This window comes from Oncorhynchus kisutch, linkage group LG23 (genome assembly GCF_002021735.2).
Source record: "Oncorhynchus kisutch isolate 150728-3 linkage group LG23, Okis_V2, whole genome shotgun sequence".
Taxonomy (NCBI): Eukaryota; Metazoa; Chordata; class Actinopteri; order Salmoniformes; family Salmonidae; genus Oncorhynchus; species Oncorhynchus kisutch.
Genome location: NC_034196.2, coordinates 30,978,459 through 30,999,625, shown reverse-complemented (window position 1 = coordinate 30,999,625; position 21,167 = coordinate 30,978,459). Strand labels below are relative to the sequence as shown.

The window sequence follows — 21,167 nt, the reverse complement described above, 5'->3', positions numbered from 1 at the left end:
CAACAATAAGCTACTGTATGTCTCATATTCACCAGCATAGGAGGTCTATGGCCTATCAAGATCTCTTCACATTCAAGGAATGTTCAGCTGAAGCTTATTGAAAACACATCTTTTATTTCACATGCTTACAAACCAGGCATACCTTTTTGAAGGATGATGGATTGAAGTAGGAAGTCTTAGCTCTTCTATCTTTGGTAGAACATGACTGCCCTCTTCTGGTTATTGAAAAACCCTACACAAAGAGTTCAGGATGTACGCAGCATTCTCATCTTGAGTCAATGCGTTACATGCTGTTGTCTGTTGGTTATGCTAGGGGGGCATAACTAGCTACCTAGTTTAGTGAATATGAATGCCATAGTGATAATTCTTCAATCAATAAGCTACCTGGTTTAGTGAATATGAATGCCATAGTGATAATTCTTCAATCAAAACAGCCAATTAAATAATTGTCCCGTTTCATTTTTCCGGTCAGGATGTCTCATAATTCTTAAAATACTAAGAAAAATAGTATATATTCCTATGAGGATGTACCATTAAAAAAAAAATTGGTTGAAGATGCCACGAAGTAAGTGACAATGCCTTAACCATATGTGTGTTGAAGACCACTAAGGGCCTCTTCCATCCTTGTCAAGGGGAGTGCTAACCTTCTCTCCTTTCATACAACACAAAGTATTATTGTCAAATAAACTCTATATACATGACTGCGAGCGTATAAACGTATTGTCTAGGGTTACTCAAATTGAATATACCAATATGGCTAAATATACAATAACAATTATGAAATATCCTATTTTCTAATACGTGCAATGTTTTTCTAAATCCAAATCAGTAGTTATATTAATTTATTCGTTATATCTACGAAAAGACCCAGAATGCATTGCCTAAAACTTCCATATCATTGGTGTGAGCCAATGACATCGAGTTATTGACCGCCTCAATCCAGGAAGTCAACCAAATATTTTAGCATTCAAACCAGACCGTTTTGGTGTATGCTATGAAACAACTACCTATTCGGTTTCTGATTGTAGTTGTCTACTTACTCCATCAGCTGACGCCAATGACGTATAGTAGGTTAAAGTTCAAACAGAACAGAATAGATTGGATTGGTTCAATGACAAACGTCTTTAACGAGAGAATTTGAATGGGGAAGGGAAGGGAAGTATGGCAAAATAACACGTTTTGAAATGTTCAGCTCAAGACAAAACAGTACTGCATGGATGAGAAGCATAAGTAGCGTTGGAAGTTGTTGATATCCCTCTCTCGTCACCTGTGGTCAGATTATATACTTATTGACAGATGAGTGGTCAAAATGCTTAAACTAGGTATAGCTAATGTTACATTTATAGCTGCTGGTTGTCAGTTTACTTTACCAGTTTTAACTAGCTACGCCCTTTAGACGCCAATGATAGCTAACAGAAACCCAGCCTTCCTAAAGGGTAGGAAGCAGGTGTTTTTACTCAAAGTAACAACACAGTCTGGTCAAATACTTAGTAACTTAGTTGTAGGTAGGGTTACCTATAACTACAAACATAGTTGTGTTTTTACATATCTATTAACTTATTTCCGGATATCTTCAGAACTACCCACAATGCACAATTTTCTCAACATCATATGCAGAACCGGTGCTACCTAGCTAGATCCCAGCCTCAGTGGTAACGTTATTTACTAGCTGTGCTAGCATGTAATTACAAATCCATATGTTAAATGTGGTTACGTTTACGCTACCTACACTTTAAAAGGGGGACAGTTAGCTATAGCTAGTTAGTATCTAGCCCATGATCATGACTCTCAGTTCCATTACAATACGCATAAGAGTCATTGGATGAAGGCATCTTCTGTACGGGGGAGTTTTGTTAAGAGCGCAGACGCTCGGTCTGAACATTAGCTAACACACCACTTGCGTTATGTTTTTGGAAGCATAAGGACCTTATCTTTCGTATCAGCGAGAAATAATTGAGGTCAGGGTTCTGTGCAGGATAGTCAAGTGTTCCAAACCATTTCTGTATTGATCTTGCCTTGTGCACAGGGACATTGTCATGCTGAAACAGTAAAGGGCATCTTCCAAACTGTTGCCACACAGTTGGAAGCACAGAATCATCTAGAATGTCTTTGTATGTTGTAGCGTTAAGATTTGTCCATCGGACGGCCAGATAGCCTAGTGGTTAGTGTTTGGCCAGTAAAGGAAGGTTGCTAGATCGAATCCCAGAGCCGACAAGGTAAAAAATCTGTCGTTCTGCCCCTGAACAAGGCAGTTAACCCACTGTTCCTAGGCTCTCATTGTAAATAAGAATTTGTTCTTAACTGAATGCCTGGTAAAATAAAATAAAAAATGGTGAAGTGTGATTGATCACTCCAGAGAATGTGTTTCCAGAGTCCAATGGCGGTGAGCTTTACACCACTCCAGCTGACGCTTGGCATTGTGCATGGTAATCTAAGGCTTGTGTGTGGCTGCTTGGCCATGGAAACCCATTTCATGAAGTTCCTGACAAACAGTTCTGGTGCTGATGTTGCTTCCAGAGGCAGTTTGGAACACGGTAGTAAGTGTTGCAACAGACACATTTTTATGTCCTCCAGCACTCGACGATTGTGGGTTCCTACCTAGACGTTTCCACTTCACAATAACGGCGCTTACAGTTGACCGGGGCAGCTCTAGCAGGACAGAAATTTGACAAACTGACTTGTTGGAAAGGTGGCATCCTATGACGGTGCCACTTTGAAAGTCAGTGAGCTCTTCAGTAAGGCCATTCTACTGCCAATGTTTGTCTATTGCATGGCTTTGTGCCTGATTTTAATACACCTGTCAGCAACGGGGATGGCTGAAATAGCTGACTCCACTAATGTTAAGGGGTGTCCACATACTTTTGATTATATGTAGTGTAGATAGTATGTGTAACAGCATAGTTGTCTGTCCTCATTCTCCTCTAGCTTTCATGCTTGTCTTTGCTGATACACAAGTATTTTAAAGTGTGCATGTGACAACTGTTAAAAGGGCTTTATAAATACATTTGATTGTATGTGAGTCTTTGCACTGCATGTATTGTTTATCTAATCTTTGTCACTGGTGTGTTCTGTTTTTGCAGATGGTGCTGGTGAGAGGCACTCTACAGCAGTGGACTTGTCCAACCTGTGGTTGTACTGGACATCGCTCAGGTAAGCTGACCCCCTTGCCTGGCTACCCATCCACATCGCTCCGGCCAACTGATGTTTCTTCTCCAAGATTAGTCTGTATTTGGCTCCCTCCCCAATGATTTCTAGAATGCTAACAAATTATGGCCGTTCTGATTTGGTTCTAGAAGTTGTTGGGGAGGGCTAGGGCTGTGGGGGTCAAGTAATTCTGTCAGTCAGTTATTGTCATGCAAAAGAGTGCCAGTTTTATGGTAATTAAATGTTAATTAACATAAATAATTTTTGCATCTCCAGGCCTCTATGAGTACAAGCTGCTGATGCGAGCCTTTGGAACGTCTACATTTTCGAAAGTCTAATAAATCTATTTAATATACATCACAATAAATCCATTACTAATTTTAATCTGGTCTAAAGAATATAATTAAACTTAGATAAATTAAATGGAGAGGATATTTTTCCCATTCCAGAGCGAGTGTGCATTTGAAATGGCTATGTTGAGCATTAAGGTGATAATTTGAAACAGGTCCTATATGCTGGATTTAGATTTATTTGGCAACTTTAGTTGTGAATGATACAAACCTTATTATGTCTTAGAAATCAAAACATATATGGACTGTATGGTGCGATATATAGGCTATTGATGATTTGAAAAAAACTTGCTCTCTGTTCCTTGTCTCAGGCTGTACAGTCGTGGCCAAATGTTTTGAGAATGACACAAATATACAATTTCACAAAGTCTGCTGCCTCAGTTTGTATGATGGAAATTTGCATATGTAACCAATGTGAAATGGCTAGCTAGTTAGCGGTGGTGCACGCTAATAGCGTTTCAATCGGTGACGTCTCTTGCTCTGAGACCATGAAGTAGTTGTTCCCCTTGCTCTGCAAGGGCCGTGGCTTTTGTGGCGGGATGGGTAACGATGCTTCGAGGGTGGCTGTTGTTGATGTGTGCAGAGGGTCCCTGGTTCGAGCCCAGGTAGGGGCGAGGAGAGGGACGGAAGCTAAATTGTTACACATATACTCCAGAATGTTATGAAGAGTGATCAGATGAATTGCAATTAATTGCAAAGTCCCTCTTTGCCATGCAAATGAACTGAATCCCCCAAAAACATTTCCACGGCATTTCAGCCCTGCCACAAAAGGACCATTTGACATCATGTCAGTGATTCTCTCATTAACACAGGTGTGAGTGTTGATGAGGACAAGGCAGGAGATCACTCTGTATGCTGATTGAGTTTGAATAACAGACTGGAAGCGTCGAAGGGTGGTGCTTCGAATAATTGTTCTTCCTCTGTCAACCATGGCTGCAAGGAAACACGTGCTGTCATCATTGCTTTGCACAAAAAGGGCTTCACAGGCAAGGATATTGCTGCCAGTAAGATGGCACCCAAATCAACCATTTATCGGATCATCAAGAACTTCAAGGAGAGCAGTTCAATTGTTGTGAAGAAGGCTTCAGGGTGCCCAAGAAAGTCCAGCAAGCGCCAGGACCATCTCCTAAAGTTGATTCAGCTGCGGGATCGGGGCACCCACCAGTACAGAGCTTGCTCAGGAATGGCAGCAGGCAGGTGTGAGTGCATCTGCACGCACAGTGAGGCGAATACTTTTGGAGGATGGCTTGGTGTCAAGAAAGGCAGCAAACAAGCCACTTCTCTCCAGGAAAAACATCAGGGACAGACTAATATTCAGCAAAAGGTATAGGGATTGGAATGTTGAGGACTGGGGTAAAGTCATTTTCTCTGATGAATCCCCTTTCCGATTGTTTGGGGCATCCGGAAAAAAGCTTGTCCGGAGAAGACAAGGTGAGCACTACCATCAGTCCTGTGTCATGCCAACAGTAAAGCATCCTGAGACCATTCATGTGTGGGGTTGCTTCTCAGCCAAGGGAGTGTGCTCACTCACAATTTTGCCTAAGAACACAGCCATGAATAAAGAATGGTACCAACACATCCTCTGAGAGCAACTTCTCCCAAACATCCAGGAACAGTTTGGTGACGAACAATGCCTTTTCCAGCCATAAGGCAAAAGTGATAACTAAGTGGGGGAACAAAACGTAGATATTTTCAGTCAGGATGTGGCCCAGAAGTTAATTGACAGCATGCCAGGGCAGATTGCAGAGGTCTTGAAAAAGAAGGGTCAACACTGCAAATATTATTTTCGATTTAGAATGGCCCATTATTAAAAGCATCAGTCAAGGTTCTAAAGACTGTTGACATCTAATGGAAACCTTAGGAAGTGCAATATGGCCCCTTGGACGCTGTATATTCTATAGGCAATATAACCAATTTCTAAAGACTGGTGACATCCAGTGGAAGCGGTAGGAACTGCAAGAGAAGGTCCCTTAGAAATCTGGATTCCCAATGAAAACCCATTGAAAAGAGTGGGTAACTTGAAGTGTGCTGTTAGATATAGGCGCGTGACCAGAAAGCATGCTACAGTTTGTTTTCCTCCTGTATTGAACACAGATCATCCCGTCTTCAATTTGATTGATTATTTACGTAAAAAAATACCTAAAGTTGTATTACAAAAGTAGTTTGAAATGTTTTGGCAAAGTTTACAGGTAACTTTTGAGATATTTTGTGGTCACATTGCGCAAGTTGGAACCGGTGTTTTTCTAGATCAAACCCTCCAAATAAATGGACATTTTGGATATATATCGACGGTATTAATCGAACAAAAGGACCATTTGTGATGTTTATGGGACATATTGGAGTGCCAACAAAAGAAGCCTGTCAAAGGTAAGGCATGAATTATATTTTTATTTCTGCGTTTTGTCGCGCCTGCAGGGTTGAAATATGGTTTCTCTCTTTGTTTACTATGGTGCTATCCTCAGATAATAGCATCGTTTGCTTTCACCGCCTTTTTGAAACGCCTTCTTGAAATCTGACATGTTGGCTGGATTCACAACAAGTGTAGCTTTAATTTGCCATCTTGCATGTGATTTTATAGTAAGTTATTTGAATTTGGCGCTCTGCATTTTCCCTGGCTTTTGGCCAGGTGAGACGCTAGCGTCCCACATATCCCAGAGAGGTTAACAAGTGACAGCCGTAAGGGATCATAGCTTTTACCTGGTCAGTCCGTTATGGAAAGAGCAGGTGTTTTGTATGTTCCAGTGTAAGCCTGACAGACCACTCACACAAGAAAAAAAGTAAGTTATTTTCAACATGTATTTAATTGGCACAGTTAACACAATACAAAGTATTCAGTGCTCTAAAACATAAGCATATACCAACTTGAACACAAACAAAAGTGCTAAACACACCATTTGGCAGACTTTACAACAACAACAAAAAACAGTCTTAGCAAAGCAGAGAAAACAAAGTAAGGCCTTTAATACTTAACCTTAAAAATATATTTATTTCCTTTTTTGTCTTAGTTTAATCCATATTTATTTATATATATTCTCTCTAATTTCAACAAGCCATTTTCTTTTGTACAGGTGCACTGGGGCCTGGCTGGAGGTCTGGGTTGGTCTCAGTCGAGAGTTAGGCAGATTTTTCTCTATACTGGCTCTCTGAGTGGGTATGTCTGTCAGTCAGCACAGCACAGAGATGCACCTTCTGATGGTCTGCATAAAAATCAGTTTTGCCTTCTCACAAACAAACAAAACAACTGCCAAGTCAATATCTACACTAGTCAAAATAAGAGCTGGACGGGTGGGAATAGCAAAGTGAAACTTTGACCTGACCTGGTTCTCGGCCACAGAACATGCAGATTTGCACTGCTTGTCTTTTTAAATTATGTCAAGTAACTGGGACTCCACATGGTGATGGATCACTGTTCAATTGTGGTTCTGCTGATAATATACATGGTTTGCATTGATACAATTTCAGTTGCTGCTCCTTGAAATGTTGCTTGAGTAATAATACTGGAATACATTTTTTTCCAAAACACTCTTAAGGCGCAGTGCCAAATGGCACCCTATTCCCTACATAGTGCAATTCTTTTGACCAGAGCCGGATCAAAAGTAGTGCACTATATAGGGAGCCATTTGGGACATACATGAAGCTAATAATATCACTAATTGCTTCATTACACAAAACAATGTTTTTCATTACTTTATCTACAGTGACTTCAGGCAGATCAAACAACTGGTTTCATCATCAAGTGGTTTGTAATTCAGGTGCAACAGTTTTCCAGCTAGAAACTAGCTACAAATTAAAAAGCAATCTCTTCGACCAAACACTGTTAAAAAATAATTACACAATTAAAATGTTTATATGCGTTCAAGAAAGGGAAACAGTGGACATCATCATCTCTGTAGACATTGAGAGTAATCTTCCTTCACCTTTATAAAAAAACGAGATGTCTCGACCTAGTCAACATACCATAGATAATAGAATGGCATCTTACTCCCCCTGATTACTGCACAGTTGGGTAGAGCATGCAAGTTAAGCATTTCACTGTACTTGTGCATGTGACACAACTTGAACTTGTTTTTAGATTAAGTGGTAGCTAGGATCAACCCAGATAAGGCCCAATAGGAAGTTTGTCTTGTCTCATATTCAGTCACAACATTGTGGGAAAGTGTGTGGATCATAGTATACAATACTTCCACACGCAGTAGTAAGTGGCCCAAGCAAACTACATGAGAATTTTAAATAATCTTCAAGTTCTCTTCCAGGGGACACTGTCTGTTGGATATACAGTGGAGACGTGAAACACCGCAGCATGTATCCACAGGATGACGCTAACGACCGCTTGCCTTCAACACACTTCTCAAAAACGTACAATGTCAGCCAACAACATTACATACATACAGTAGAACAAATAGACAAATTCAATGTTTTACTGTGCATGATATCATTCAGAAACAGACATTTTGGAATCCCACATTTTCTTCTCTTCCAGTAATGAGATTTGAGCTGGAGGAGTTACTGTGAGGGAGAGCACACACTCACTGTTAAAAACACAGGTAGGTGAACATGCTTTCAGAGACGACGAACAGTCAAACAGCCACAACAAAAAACTAAATAAGGAATAGCTAGTAGATGATCCACAGGCACAGAACCCAAAAGGTGACAAATGGATAAACTGGTTAAGAAGTGTAACAGGCCGTGGGGGTTAACTTAAACAAAAAAGGCCAGGCGACGAGCATAAGCTAGCCCCCTGAGCCAAGGAGGAGACAGGGCAAGCATGCACACCGCACGCACCACCTGAGAGATGCCCCACCATAAGCGGTGACATGGCGCTCAACGACCAGCGACTGACACTTGCAGTGGAGGGGTCTGTGGAGGGGAGGGGTGTGGCCAGAGGAGCAGACGGGATGGTAAGGAGAGAGAGTGCAGGTGAGTGAAGTCATGTGAACCTGTCTCCAACCCCACGTTCCTGGAACTCCCAGTCCTGTCCCTTTCTCAGTCATGGATGGAGTGTGTATGGGGGATGTACATGATACTGACAGGCACCCACACGCGTACACACACTATAAATGAACTTCAGTCATACAGATGACGAATCAGAGAGTGGAATAAATGTGTTGTTTCCATGGAAACTCCATGTGATGCTGGATCTGGACTGTTCCTTCTGCGATGATGGCTCTGAGTCAATGAGTGAGAGATTCTGCAACTGCATCCACCTGATTGATTTGTATGGAAGTGTGGACTGGAGAGGGACATGGTTTGGCTTCATGTCTGGTGGGATGGTGTGTGTGGGGTGTAGTCGGGGGCAGATTGGGTTGCTTCAGAGCTGGTCCCGGCCCTGTCTGACCACACCCTGCCGTGCTTTAGGAGGGGGGTTAGGGAGGAGTGGTAGGGAAGTGGGTTGGGTCTCGGGGGGCATTCGAGGTGAGAGAGCCAACAGCGTCCATGGTAACGCCGCATAGCGGAAGCTGAGTTAGTACATTGAGAAGCAAAGCTTTGCAGAGACAAAAGAAGCAAAATGATAAATGGGTAATAACCTATTAAAAAATAAAAGATTTACGAGCTCTCAATTTGGTTTGTTTTTCTCTTATTGTTGCTTCTGGTCAGAGACCGTTGCAGAAGGAGAGAACTCTACAAATGTATCAGGTTGGAAATTGAGATGCATCATAGGTCTCCTGTCTTTGCCTCGGTCATGTCGCTCTCTGACTTTCTGACCGTAAAGGAACGTGATCGCTCTGTCGCTGAGGCTGCTTGCCCTGCCATTCCTGAGCCAGCTCTCACACTTTTAGGAATCTGCAATTTGAAAAAAAAAGTATAAATAACACGAGAATCTCAGAAAGAAAATGTAGTTCACTATTCTTTGCATTCGTCTTCTGAAGGAAATATTGTTCTGTAGTCAGATAACTATCTAATCCAGAGAACCCAAGAAGCTCCTTCTCTCTGGCTTTAATATCAGTTGCTATACCTTAAAAATGTAATCTTTTGATTCTGCTACTGTTTCTAAATGTCAGCTTTGTGTGTGAATCTATCATTTCCAAAAACCAAGAGACACTTAAGCTTCTAACAATCTCAAACATGCACCAAAACATGTTATGTAAAACATAAAATGACTACAAATTTAACATGCTTCACATTTCATTTGGACCCTGGTTTGGGGGAAGTGTGTTAGCACTGACATTAGCATGGATTACTTTACTGCTTGAGGAGAAAGGGTTGTGAAGGCATATTTGTTGAGCTTTTTGAGATTTGACAAAGTTGGAATCTCTTCCAAGAGACCTTTTGGGCCTATGATTGCACAATTCAGTATGCCTGGATATTTTAGAGGCATAAAACAGTTTGTCAACACCATACTTTAGCACAGATGCTTCTCAAATCGACTCATCTGCACAAGGGTGCTACTCAAAACCCATGCATGAGCTGGCAACCAACCAAGCACCAACGTTCCAATCAGCCCCACAACAGTCCGTTCTCACAATGTTCTCACCGAGAGAGGGAAAATGGCGGTACAACTCATTCTCAATCCTGTATTCCTGTATGAAAAGAAAGGCCCAGAATAGTCCAAAACTCATATATATATATATAAGTAGTCTCTTTCTTGGACCTTTAAGTATGTGATTGTCTCACTCCTGTACAGTCAACCTGCACCAATCTAAGGGATAGGGGTTGTTATTCAAAACAATATATTTGTCATGAATTAGGTACAGCATGTAGTCATTATGTATAGCAGAATAAGTAATTTCTCATTAGCATATTTCTACATTACAATCTAGCATGCTTTACTACTGGGGACAGCAAGCAACTGGTGTTGATTTTTCCCCACATGCTCTTTAAAAACTATCCTGTGGTTTTAACCCCCCAAAAAAGTTTATTTGAGAGCCTATATTAGTTATCTTCAAATACCACCTCTGTGTGGGAAGATGATACAGACCATCAACATCTTATGTTAGTCAAACACAGATACAGACACAAACTTACATTTGCCATTTTGTTTTCATCCTGACCTCAACTAGTCTATATTTGAGGCCATTGGCTATGATAAAATATATCTTTGAGGTCAGTTAATTACATGTCTGGGGAGAAAGAAATGGCAGCAGATTCAAAAAGTTGGGAAATATGCATATGCATATCAAGAACAATAAGACAGCAGCACTCATTGAAATCATCATTAAAACTGGCCTGATTCCCATTGAGTTGACTGGAGAGGTAATGACAGTGCTCCCGGCTGGCCACTCAGTGGCACTAAAGCAAACGAGGAGAGGATTCTCTCAGAACCAGTGGGAAAACAACACTCCCCTAGATACCGATCTAGGATTAGCTTCCACAACCCTAACCTTCACCTTTCTAGGTTAAAATGCAAAACTGACCCGGGTGGAAACCCTGACAGAGCAAGATGGAAATTCTGATTGGTCCATCTTTCAGAGAGGGAGAGAGTGGGAGGAGTCTACTCTGGTCTAACCAACCATCACCCTCACTCCTCCCATCTTCTCTCACCAAATCCTTATTTTGTCCCATCCAAAAAGAAAACCCCTTCAGTTAAATGTATGTCATAGCACCTTTGGTGTTCGTTTCCAAAAAGACCTCGACGTAGGACGTGGGTACGTAGCCTTCTTCCTCTTCGTTCCTGCGGATCCTCGTCCAGCCGTCACCTTTATCCTGCTCTATTACAAACAGCAGCTCTCCTTCTGTCACTGAGATAGTCCCCTCATTATGACCTGAGGGAGGAGGAAAGGAAGGAGGGAGGGAGGGAGGGAGAGAGACAGTGTAAAAAAAATAGGTGGGAAAGTATTATTGTCGTGTTTCTCTCAAATAGTCAAATAGATGTGCCAGCCCACATTACCCGTGTTGTTGTCTCTGATTGGTGTATTACCTGTTAAAGGTGTATTACCTTCAAATGAGTAGACGGCTTTACAGGTGCCGATGGTGGGCAGTGTCTCCTCATCCCCATCGTCAAACTCATCATCAAACTCTGGAGTGTTTGCTATGGCCACCTTGACCTGAGTCTCTGAACTCTGCTCCTCTGTGTAACTGCCATCCGGGCTGCTCAAGGACCAACACACACACACACACACACACACACACACACACACACACAGTAACTATAGCAATCTCACAACACATACTGTAACAAACTAGAAAGCTGTGTTGATTAATGGAGTGTGTGTTGTGTGTACTGTACCTCTCTCTGTCCTGTGCACAGTTGTTGTCGACCATGGTGCTGTTGCTGTTCTGTGACTCGTACAGACCACTCTGTCTCCTGGGAGGGTCACTCCTCGACGGTAACCTCCCCTCCACCTCCGCCAGCCATCCCTGGTAGGGACAGTCAGACACACACACGTACGTTAGGGATGTGAGATGAGATCTGCTAGTGTAGTTCATTCCAGGGCTATACTAGCAACACTCACAGTTCGTCCAGCATCTAGAAATAAATTAATGTCTGGGAAAAGGTCAAGAGGGCTTAGGATGACTCACCTCGAATTTCTGGACCTCGGACTGCAGTTTCTCGATGTTCATTGCCATCTCTACTAGCCGGGGGTCCACACTGGCAGGGTCTCCCATCTGGGGATTCTTCTCATACACACCCTTCATCTTAGTTAGGGCATCTCTGATGGATGGACACAGAGGAAGAGATATTAACTAATTTCATCATCCATTCCCCCGTAGAAATCTAATTAGCATAATAAGCAAATCCCCATACATATGTCAGTTTAAGCTAGTTTATTTTGCATTGGATAAGTGGCGACGTGTCATTCAGAGAAGAGCCCCACCTGTTTAGCCATTTTTTTCTTCTTTCTGTTTTGCATGTTATTCTGGCATTAATACGTGTCACATATCAGTTTGCAAACAATATAAAAATGAATCCATTATTGAGTTAATAAAGCCGCATGCAGGTGTTTCAGCCTAGCTCAGTGCTTTCTGTGGTGGTGGAGCAGCCAGGGGAAAATACGTAACTAGGGGTTCTCTAGTTGCGCTGTGATTGGCTCAGTGTTATTTCACTCATGGGGACACTACGTCACCACAAAATCTACAGATAGAGCTCGAAAATTCAAGTCCCTTGGGTGCTGCCATAGAGTTACATTAGAAGTGCCCATCCAAGAAGGCTCAAGGTCATTGGCCACAGATAAAATGTAAAATCACGTTATATCTACCATAGCTTTGATTGGATCTCAATATCTACCATAGCTTTGATTGGATCTCAAAATCTTGATGACAAGCAGTCATCATCATGCATCAAGTCGGCAATCTACTGGCAAATCCTTTTCAATCCTTGCCATATAAAGAGAAATTATAGATAAAACGTATCGGTGCTCATCGGCCATTGGACATAAACATTACATAAATTGTAAATCGCAAATTCAACAATGAGTGATAAGGCGCCACTACAGCCTGGGGTTCGATCCCAGGCTGTGTCACTGCCTGCCGTGATCGGGAGACGCATGGGACGGCGCACAATTGGTCCAACGTCGTCCGGGTTAGGGGAGGGTTTGGCCGCCCGTGATGTCCTTGTCTCATCGTGCTCTAGCGACTCCTTGTTGTGGGCCGGTCGGTCGACTTCGGGCGTCAGAGCGACAGTGTTTCCTCCGACACATTGAGATGGTGCGGCTGGCTTCCAGGTTAAGCGAGCAAGTGTGTCAAGAAGCAGTGCGGGCTCTCGACCTTTGCTGAGTCCGTAGGGGAATTGCAGCGATGAGACAATATCATAACTACCAAATGGATATCACGAAAAAGGGGGCTAACGCCATGGGCCAGAGAGTTTTGAATACATGGGCCATGCTGTCAATCCAGCATGATTTCTGCCTCGTTCAAGACAACTGGGAACTCGGATAAATCTAGCTCTGACTGGGAAAATACGGAAAATCATTTTAAACGGTCATCCAACTCTGAATTCCAAGTCTGGATTTCGGTCCTCTTTCTAGAGCCCACAAGAAGGACCACCGCGCCACCTTCCTGTTCAAGTGAGCACAGCACAACAAGGTGAGTCCAAAAATATATTGTATGCTGTTGCATAAATGATGTAATATGCCAGGGGGATATGTATACATACTGTAGCTAAAGTAATACTAAGTGTATGTTGTGTAGTAAGCTGTTTGTATTTGCTCCCTTTTCACCGCACAATTTAGCCTACTTGGTGGTGCAGATTAGGCCTATAGCCTGTTTAATATTGTAAGAGCTTTCATTGTCTGCTTATATGCCCACTTTATTTATCCTACAGTTCTAACTTGCTGTACAGGGACAATACTGTAATAATGGCCCATGTTCTGAATTATATCGCCGTGCATTTCAAAAGTGCTGAACAAATAGTTATATTGACTACGTCCATCCTAGCACACTCATTGTCTTAATCTAAATGATGGATTGCCTCTTATGCGCGCATCGTCCCCTTATGTCATAGTTTGTACATCTCAATTAGAAACCACATTTGTTTAAGCAAGTCAGCCGTATCAGCTATGTTTTTTTTAAAAGGCAGTAAATGAGGCTGAATGAACTGTTTCGCTGCCAGACGAGACTCTGCTGATAGTCAGGTGTAGCAGTGTTAAGGTTTTGGGACTCTGCTGATAGCCAGGTGTAGCAGTGTTAAGGTTTTGGGACAGCTTTATATATGTCCTAATAGTTTGTGGGCATCGTTTGTCACCGCTATAGTGCAATTAATGTATTGTTTAGTGTTGTGTAGTGGCTTTGCTGGCATGCGTTAAACTCCCCCAATAAGTGGCTAAAATCGCCACTGCATTGGATGCATCTCAATCCATCACATTCTCTCATGTAACACCTCTCCATCTGCATTGAAAGGTGACAGAGCTAGAGCGGTGTTTGTCAGACCATGAGACATCCTGAAAAATCGGTCGAACGATTTGGCCTAAAAACGATTATGACCTAAAAACGATTATGACCCCTCTATGGAAAGATGAGACTCTCACGAACACGATGGTGTTCTCCATCTTGGGACTCATCTGAAGTTGGTACAGCCGATCTGCCAAATTCTGTCTGTAGCGTCTGAACAGTTTGGGCTACACACTAATATGTAAAGGTGAGACTAACGAACATGTACAGTGCCTTGCGAAAGTATTCGGCCCCCTTGAACTTTGTGACCTTTTGCCACATTTCAGGCTTCAAACATAAAGATATAAAACTGTATTTTTTTGTGAAGAATCAACAACAAGTGGGACATAATCATGAAGTGGAACGACATTTATTGGATATTTCAAACTTTTTTAACAAATCAAAAACTGAAAAATTGGGCGTGCAAAATTATTCAGCCCCTTTACTTTCAGTGCAGCAAACTCTCTCCAGAAGTTCAGTGAGGATCTCTGAATGATCCAATGTTGACCTAAATGACTAATGATATATCTTTATGTTTGAAGCCTGAAATGTGGCAAAAGGTCGCAAAGTTCAAGGGGGCCGAATACTTTCGCAAGGCACTGTATTATCAATTATATATTTGAAAAACAACCTGAGGATTGATTATAAAAAAACGTTTGGCATGTTTCTGTGGACATTATGGAAACTATTTGGAATTTTCATCTGCGTTGTCGTGACCGCTCTTTCCTGTGGATTTCTCAACATAATGTGACAAACAAACGGAGGTATTTTGGATATAAAAATAATCTTTATGGAACAAAAGGAACATTTGTTGTGTAACTGGGAGTCTCGTGAGTGAAAACATCCGAAGATCATCAAAGGTAAATTATTAATTTGATTGCTTTTCTGATTTTCGTGACCGAGCTACCTGATGCTAAGTGTACTTAATGTTTTATCGTGCAATCGATAAACTTACAGAAACCAAAATACTAATTGAGTGTATGTAAACTTCTGATCCACTGGGAATGTGATGAAAGAAATAAAAGCTGAAATAAATCATTCTCTCTACTGTTATTCTGACATTTCACATTCTTAAAATAACGTGGTGATCCTAACTGAGCTAAGACAGGGAATTTTTACTAGGATTAAATGTCAGGAATTATGAAAAACTGAGATTAAATGTAGTTGGCTAAGGTGTATGTAAACTTCCAACTTCAAATAACATTTGTTATTTGTTTTGTATATATATATATATATATATATATATATATATATATATACACATACATACAAATAACAAATGTTTCCTGGTCTTTCTTATATCACGCAGATATAGGACAGACACTTTTGAACAAACTTCCTTTAGATTTTTTTGGGGGGGACTATCTGTTGTTCTATGTAGTGAATCTGTTATTCAATGCGTTTGTATGGGCTAATAGCAGTAAGGACAAAAATATTTGTTCATCAAATAATTGTTTTATATTTTTTGGGGGTACATCAAGTGGTTTTAAAATTCTAAATAGCAATATGATCCCTAGTATGACCTTCTTAAAACAATTCCATATAGCTTAGTAGTACCCCCCTCTCCCGGCTTAGACTCACATTGGTTAATACCACTCAGACGGAAACAAATTAGAGACCCTGGGATTTACAACTCCTTGGTTGGGTCTGAAGCTTTCTTGAGGCTTAAGCTATTTTTTTAAAGGAAAAATCAATTAAAAAAAAGATTTTGGTATTTGTTTAATTAGTCCACTGTTAAGACAATCCAAATGCTTTTGCATGTTTTCAAGATATAGGATTTTCAAGAAGCAATGTGTCACTTGCCACATCATGATGATGCGTTTTGCATCATATGATGGCTTTTGCATCATCGCCGCAGTTTTACTGGGGACATTTTGTTTCCACAACAGGGCTGACACTAAAGGAAGTGAGCTTTTAGGGACGAGGTAGGACATCATTTCCAAACAAATATGGCTGAGGCTTATGTTGAAAACACAGACACAAACTTACTTCTGGTCCATCTCTTTCTGGATGTCCTTATTTATGTCGTCTATCTTGGCCTGAAGCTTCTTTCTCCTCTGCTCTGGGGGCAGGTGGCTGAAGTCCTCCGGTCCAGAGCCCTGAGAGACAGAGAAATGGAGAGAGAAATGGTAGCAAGAGAGTGGGAGAGAACAAGACAAGTTGGAGACAAAGTGAGTTTCAGGAGCGTTGTACACCCTCTTTGTAAAGTATATGAATAACATGTAACATCCCTCTCGGATGTCCAGGCTCTCTATCTAACACTAGGAACCTTTAGGTGCAGTATCCCCCTTACAGAAAAGCCATTAGGATAAATGAATTCCCTATCATTTAGGGTTGTGTATCTGATAGAGTTATGGCAGCTGGTGAAGGAGATACTGCAGCACTATAGTCTACCACTAACCACTGAGCTCTGGTTGGGGGGGGGTCTCTGTGTGAAGGTAAGCCCTACAACCACCTTTCACCTATTCAGTCCCAAGCCTCAAAAGATATTAGGCTGTATCACTTCATATCCAGTCAAATCACATTTCTGTGTTCATTTCATAACTGTCGAGAGAGAAGATGACTCCTGTTAAAAGGAGGTAGTGTTTCTGAAATGAAATCTGTGGGACCATTTGAGGGCAGATGGTATAATGTTTCCTGATGAAGGAGATTCTTGGATAGAATACATATCGATCATCTCTGATGATGGTGAGTCATTCTCTCTGTTCTGTGCTCGACCTGCTCCACTTTCCAAATTAACAACCTGCCTTTTGTCTTCTGTTTATGCTGCAGTTCAGAGGTACAGCACTTCGTGGTGCTATTTGGTCAGTTAAAAAATAAATAATGTATTTAAATTTTTACAAATGCATGTATTACAATACAATAACTGGATAATTGTTGAATGCATGTCAATATAGAGTAACCCACTGGAAGGTTTATTTACTCTGGCATTACTCACATGTTCATGTATTATTGATGTAAGATTTTACCCTGCAGTAATATTATGGTATTTGTGTGATCATGAGCTTGGACTGGATCGGTTAAGGCTCAGACAACACTCTGTGGTAACATAGCAGAGCCAAAGGACAACGTCCTACTGGCCAGGGGTCAGAGGTCACTGGAGTTTACTGGTACATAAGCCGATCGAAACGCAGCAGGCTAGGCTACCATGGCGATGACCTTCCTTACCCCATCTCTCTGCACCGCTGTGCAACACTTACCGGACAACATGCAACACAACAAACAGGTTTCATTCAATATGCTCTGGATCTTTATCCCATAGCGCTGCAACGCTGTGCAACACTTACCAACCAGACAACATGCAACACAACAAACAGGTTTCATTCAACATGCTCTTGATTATGCTCCAAAAAAACACTTATATTATTTACTGTATATAAATAGTTAATCACAAGAATAAAGAACAACATGCTTGCTATTGATTTCTGTAGATGTTGGTAAAAACGAAATACTCCACACCACTCACAAGACAATATGCTATACATGTGGTTTTTTTTAAATCCAGTAATATAAAGTTCACAATCAGATATACAGTACCAGTCAAAAGTTTGGACACACCTACTCATTCCAGGCAGTTTCTTTATTTGTACTATTTTTGAGATTGTAGAATAATAGTGAAGACATCAAAAATATAAAATAACACATATGGAATCATGAAATAACCAAAAATATGTTAAACAAATCAAAATGTATTTTATATTTCAGATTCTTCAAAGTAGCCACCCTTCACCTTGATGGCAGCTTTGCACACTCTTGGCATTCTCTCAACCAGCTTCACCTGGAATGATTTTCCAACAGTCTTGAAGGAGTCCCCACATATGCTGAGCACATGTTGGCTGCTTTTCCTTCACTCTTCAGTCCAACTCATCCCAAACCATCTCAATTGGGTTGAGGCCAGGTCATCTGATGCAGCACTCCATCACTTTCCTTCTTGGTCAAATAATCCTTACACAGCCTGGAGGTGTGTTGGGTCATTGTCCTGTTGAAAAACAAATGATAGTCCCACTAAGCGCAAACCAGATGGTATGGTGTATCGCTGCAGAATGCTCTGGTAGCCATGCTGGTTAAGTGTACCTTGAATTCAAATAAATCACCTACAGTGTCACCAGCAAAGCACCCCCACACAATCACACCTACATGCTTCACGGTGGGAACCACACTTGCGGAGATCATCCGTTCACCTACTCTGTGTCTCACAAAGACACGGCGGTTGAAATCTAAAATGTGGACTCATCTGACCAAAGTACAGATTTACACCAGTCTAATGTCCACTGCTTGTGTTTCTTGGCCCAAGCAAGTCTCTTCTTCTTATTGGTGTGCTTTAGTAGTGGTTTCTTTGCAGCAATTCGACCAAGAAGGCCTGATTCACGCAGTCTCCTCTGAACAGCTGATGTTGAGATGTGTCTGTTACTTGAATTCTGTGAAGAATTTATTTGGGCTACAATTTCTGAGGCTGGTAACTCTAATGAACTTATCCTCTGCAGCAGAGGTAACTCTGGGTCTTCCTTTCCTTCCAGTTTCATCATAGTGCTTGATGGTTTTTGCGACTGCGCTTGAAGAAACTTTCAAAGTTCTTGAACTTTTCCGGATTGACTGACCTTCATGTCTTAAAGTAATGATGGGCTGTTCTTGCCATAATATGGACTTAGCCCTATTTGGTAAAAGACCATCTTCTGTATACCACCCCAAGCTTGTCACAACACAACTGATTGGCTCAAATGCATTAAGAAGGAAAGAAATTCGACAAATTCACTTTTAACAAGGCACAGCTGTTAAATCAAATTAATTCCACGTGACTACTTCATGAAGCTGGTTGAGAGAATGCTAAGAGTGTGCAAATATGTCATCAAGGCAAAGGGTAACTACTTTAAAGAATCTAATCTATCTAAATATATTTTGATTCGTTTAACACTTTTTTTGTTACTACATGATTCCATCTGTCTTATTTCATAGTTTTCATGTCTTCACTATTATTCTACAATCTCAAAAATAGTCCAAATAAAGAAAAACCCTGGAATAAGTAGGTGTGTCCAAACATTTGACTGGTACTGTCCATTCAAATCTACTTGATTACATTTAATCACTGTTGACAGATCCTGATCATTTCTAATCTCTACACAAAGGGTTTGACATGCATAGTTGACCATTTGATAATTATTACTACACACAAAGTTATTAACTAATGATTATCATGGATTATGTTATTGTGATAGACTAAGGAGATCTACAATAATTTCAGGGCAGTTGATTATAATTGATCAATCCAAATTCTTCACAGGGCTTGAAATTTAGAGGTGTAGATAATTCAACAAAACATTACATTACATTGAATAAGTCCTGATAGAAACCTTTTTCAAAGCCCATCTCTATCTAATCTCATCCACCAGCCAGCTCTCTCTCTGTAGCAATTGAGCCTGGAGATGAGTTTAGTTTCTACCTGACAGACCAAAAGCTCCCATTTCCTTTGTTCCCATCTGTTTCTGCATTTCAGTGGAAAATACATGGTATTCCTGGAAGGCTTAGAATTATCTGGATGTTTTAGTCTAGCTCTTTTTTCGTGCCATTACTTTCTACATCAGAACCTCGGAGTCTGGCAGCGAATGCTGAACAACATCTTTAGAGCCCTGCATTGTGAATGCACTGCATCTATCTCTTTAATCATCTTTGATTCTATCTACCCTCTATCTTTATCAGCTATGATGATTATGATTTATCTATTGTAGGGAGCTATGATTTATTTATTGGGATCATCTGTCTTTTATTCTAATGATTATGGTGATAGATCAAAGGGAATGGAACTAGCAGATGGACAGACAGAACTAGGTTCAAAATACTATCTGAAAAAATGTCAAAATCCTTCAGCTGTGCTTGTCTGTTGCAATGGATTAGAAAAGTGGTTTAAGTTAAAAGATTTCAAATAGTACTTGAAACCCAGTTCTGACAGACGGACATACAAAACAATAACAGTAATTCTGATCACCTCAATCAGATTCCGGACGTGGGAATTGAATGTGATCTGCACAGAGCACACAGGCACAGTGGGAGAGACACAACAAACAAGACACACAACAAAATAAACAAATGAGACAACAAGGGTCTGTAAAATCCATTGTCATGTCACAACAAAATGAATAAATAAGTCCGGACGAAAGGAACTGAACACAAACAACGGTCACACAGAATTATCAACCATTTTTGTGTTGCTAGGAGGACGTGCACGCTACGCTCAGAATACGGTTCATGCCACTACGGTCATGCAGTGTTACGGTCATGCTTACCAACTTGAGAGAAAGCTTCATGGGAGGAAGAGGGGAGAGGGAAACGGCAGGAGAGAAAGAGAACAGACAAGTCAGACAACAGCAGAATAACATGTAGCATTGGTCATGTTTCCCCCTGGCATAGCATGCACATGTACGTTGACATGGATATATTGATCACAAAGCAGCTCCTTAGCCACACTTCCCAATATGATGAAAAGAGGTGGGTTTTAACCTGGAAAGGGGAATGTAGAAGTATTGGATGCCTTGTATGATATATTGCTGAGCTTTGATCATCAAACCCACACCAAATATGTCCCTGTGGTATTGACCAAAGAGACAACCGGCACTTTCAAAACCAAACAGCAAATGCATAGATCCATCAGGTATGAGAGCATTTGTGAAAATGACCGATGAGATATGAGAGGTGCTAAGGGTCTGTGGTTCTTTGCAGATGCTGGTTAGTTTGGATGCTCATGTATATCCGTGGATATCGGATGCCCGGTATGCCACAGTTTGTTCTGATTACAATGGAAAACTAAGTTTGCGTTACCACAGCAATAGGTCATGCCAAGACAATACCTGGTCATTCTCAGGACCCTTCTAATGTCTT

The 21,167-nt window shown here is 41.1% G+C and overlaps 1 protein-coding gene, 1 long non-coding RNA gene and 1 other non-coding gene across 25 annotated transcripts in view; 1 reads left to right on the top strand and 2 right to left on the bottom strand.

Annotated features, from left to right (window-relative positions):
- Positions 1-537: 537 nt before the first annotated feature.
- Positions 538-666, bottom strand: LOC116356684 (U6atac minor spliceosomal RNA). The gene has a single exon (XR_004205110.1). It is a non-coding gene; the product is annotated as a U6atac minor spliceosomal RNA (small nuclear RNA).
- A 292-nt stretch (positions 667-958) lies between these two features.
- Positions 959-3,864, top strand: LOC109868002 (uncharacterized). Its single transcript, XR_002251872.2, has 3 exons — positions 959-1,067; positions 3,081-3,150; positions 3,421-3,864. It is a non-coding gene; the product is annotated as an uncharacterized LOC109868002 (long non-coding RNA).
- Positions 3,865-6,272: 2,408 nt separating this feature from the next.
- The window catches only part of LOC109868675 (formin-binding protein 1), a 105,841-nt gene continuing 90,946 nt past the window's right edge, over positions 6,273-21,167 (bottom strand). For 5 of the 23 annotated variants that reach the window (XM_031802263.1, XM_031802260.1, XM_031802250.1 and 2 more), the window contains 6 exons: positions 16,287-16,396; positions 11,952-12,084; positions 11,659-11,789; positions 11,368-11,519; positions 11,036-11,194; positions 6,273-9,275 (listed from right to left, as the gene is read on the bottom strand). In XM_031802263.1, the coding sequence (XP_031658123.1) occupies positions 9,268-9,275; positions 11,036-11,194; positions 11,368-11,519; positions 11,659-11,789; positions 11,952-12,084; positions 16,287-16,396 (693 nt within the window). In that variant the 3' untranslated portion in view covers positions 6,273-9,267. The other 18 variants (XM_031802261.1, XM_031802256.1, XM_020458399.2 and 15 more) reach the window with 11 other exon arrangements.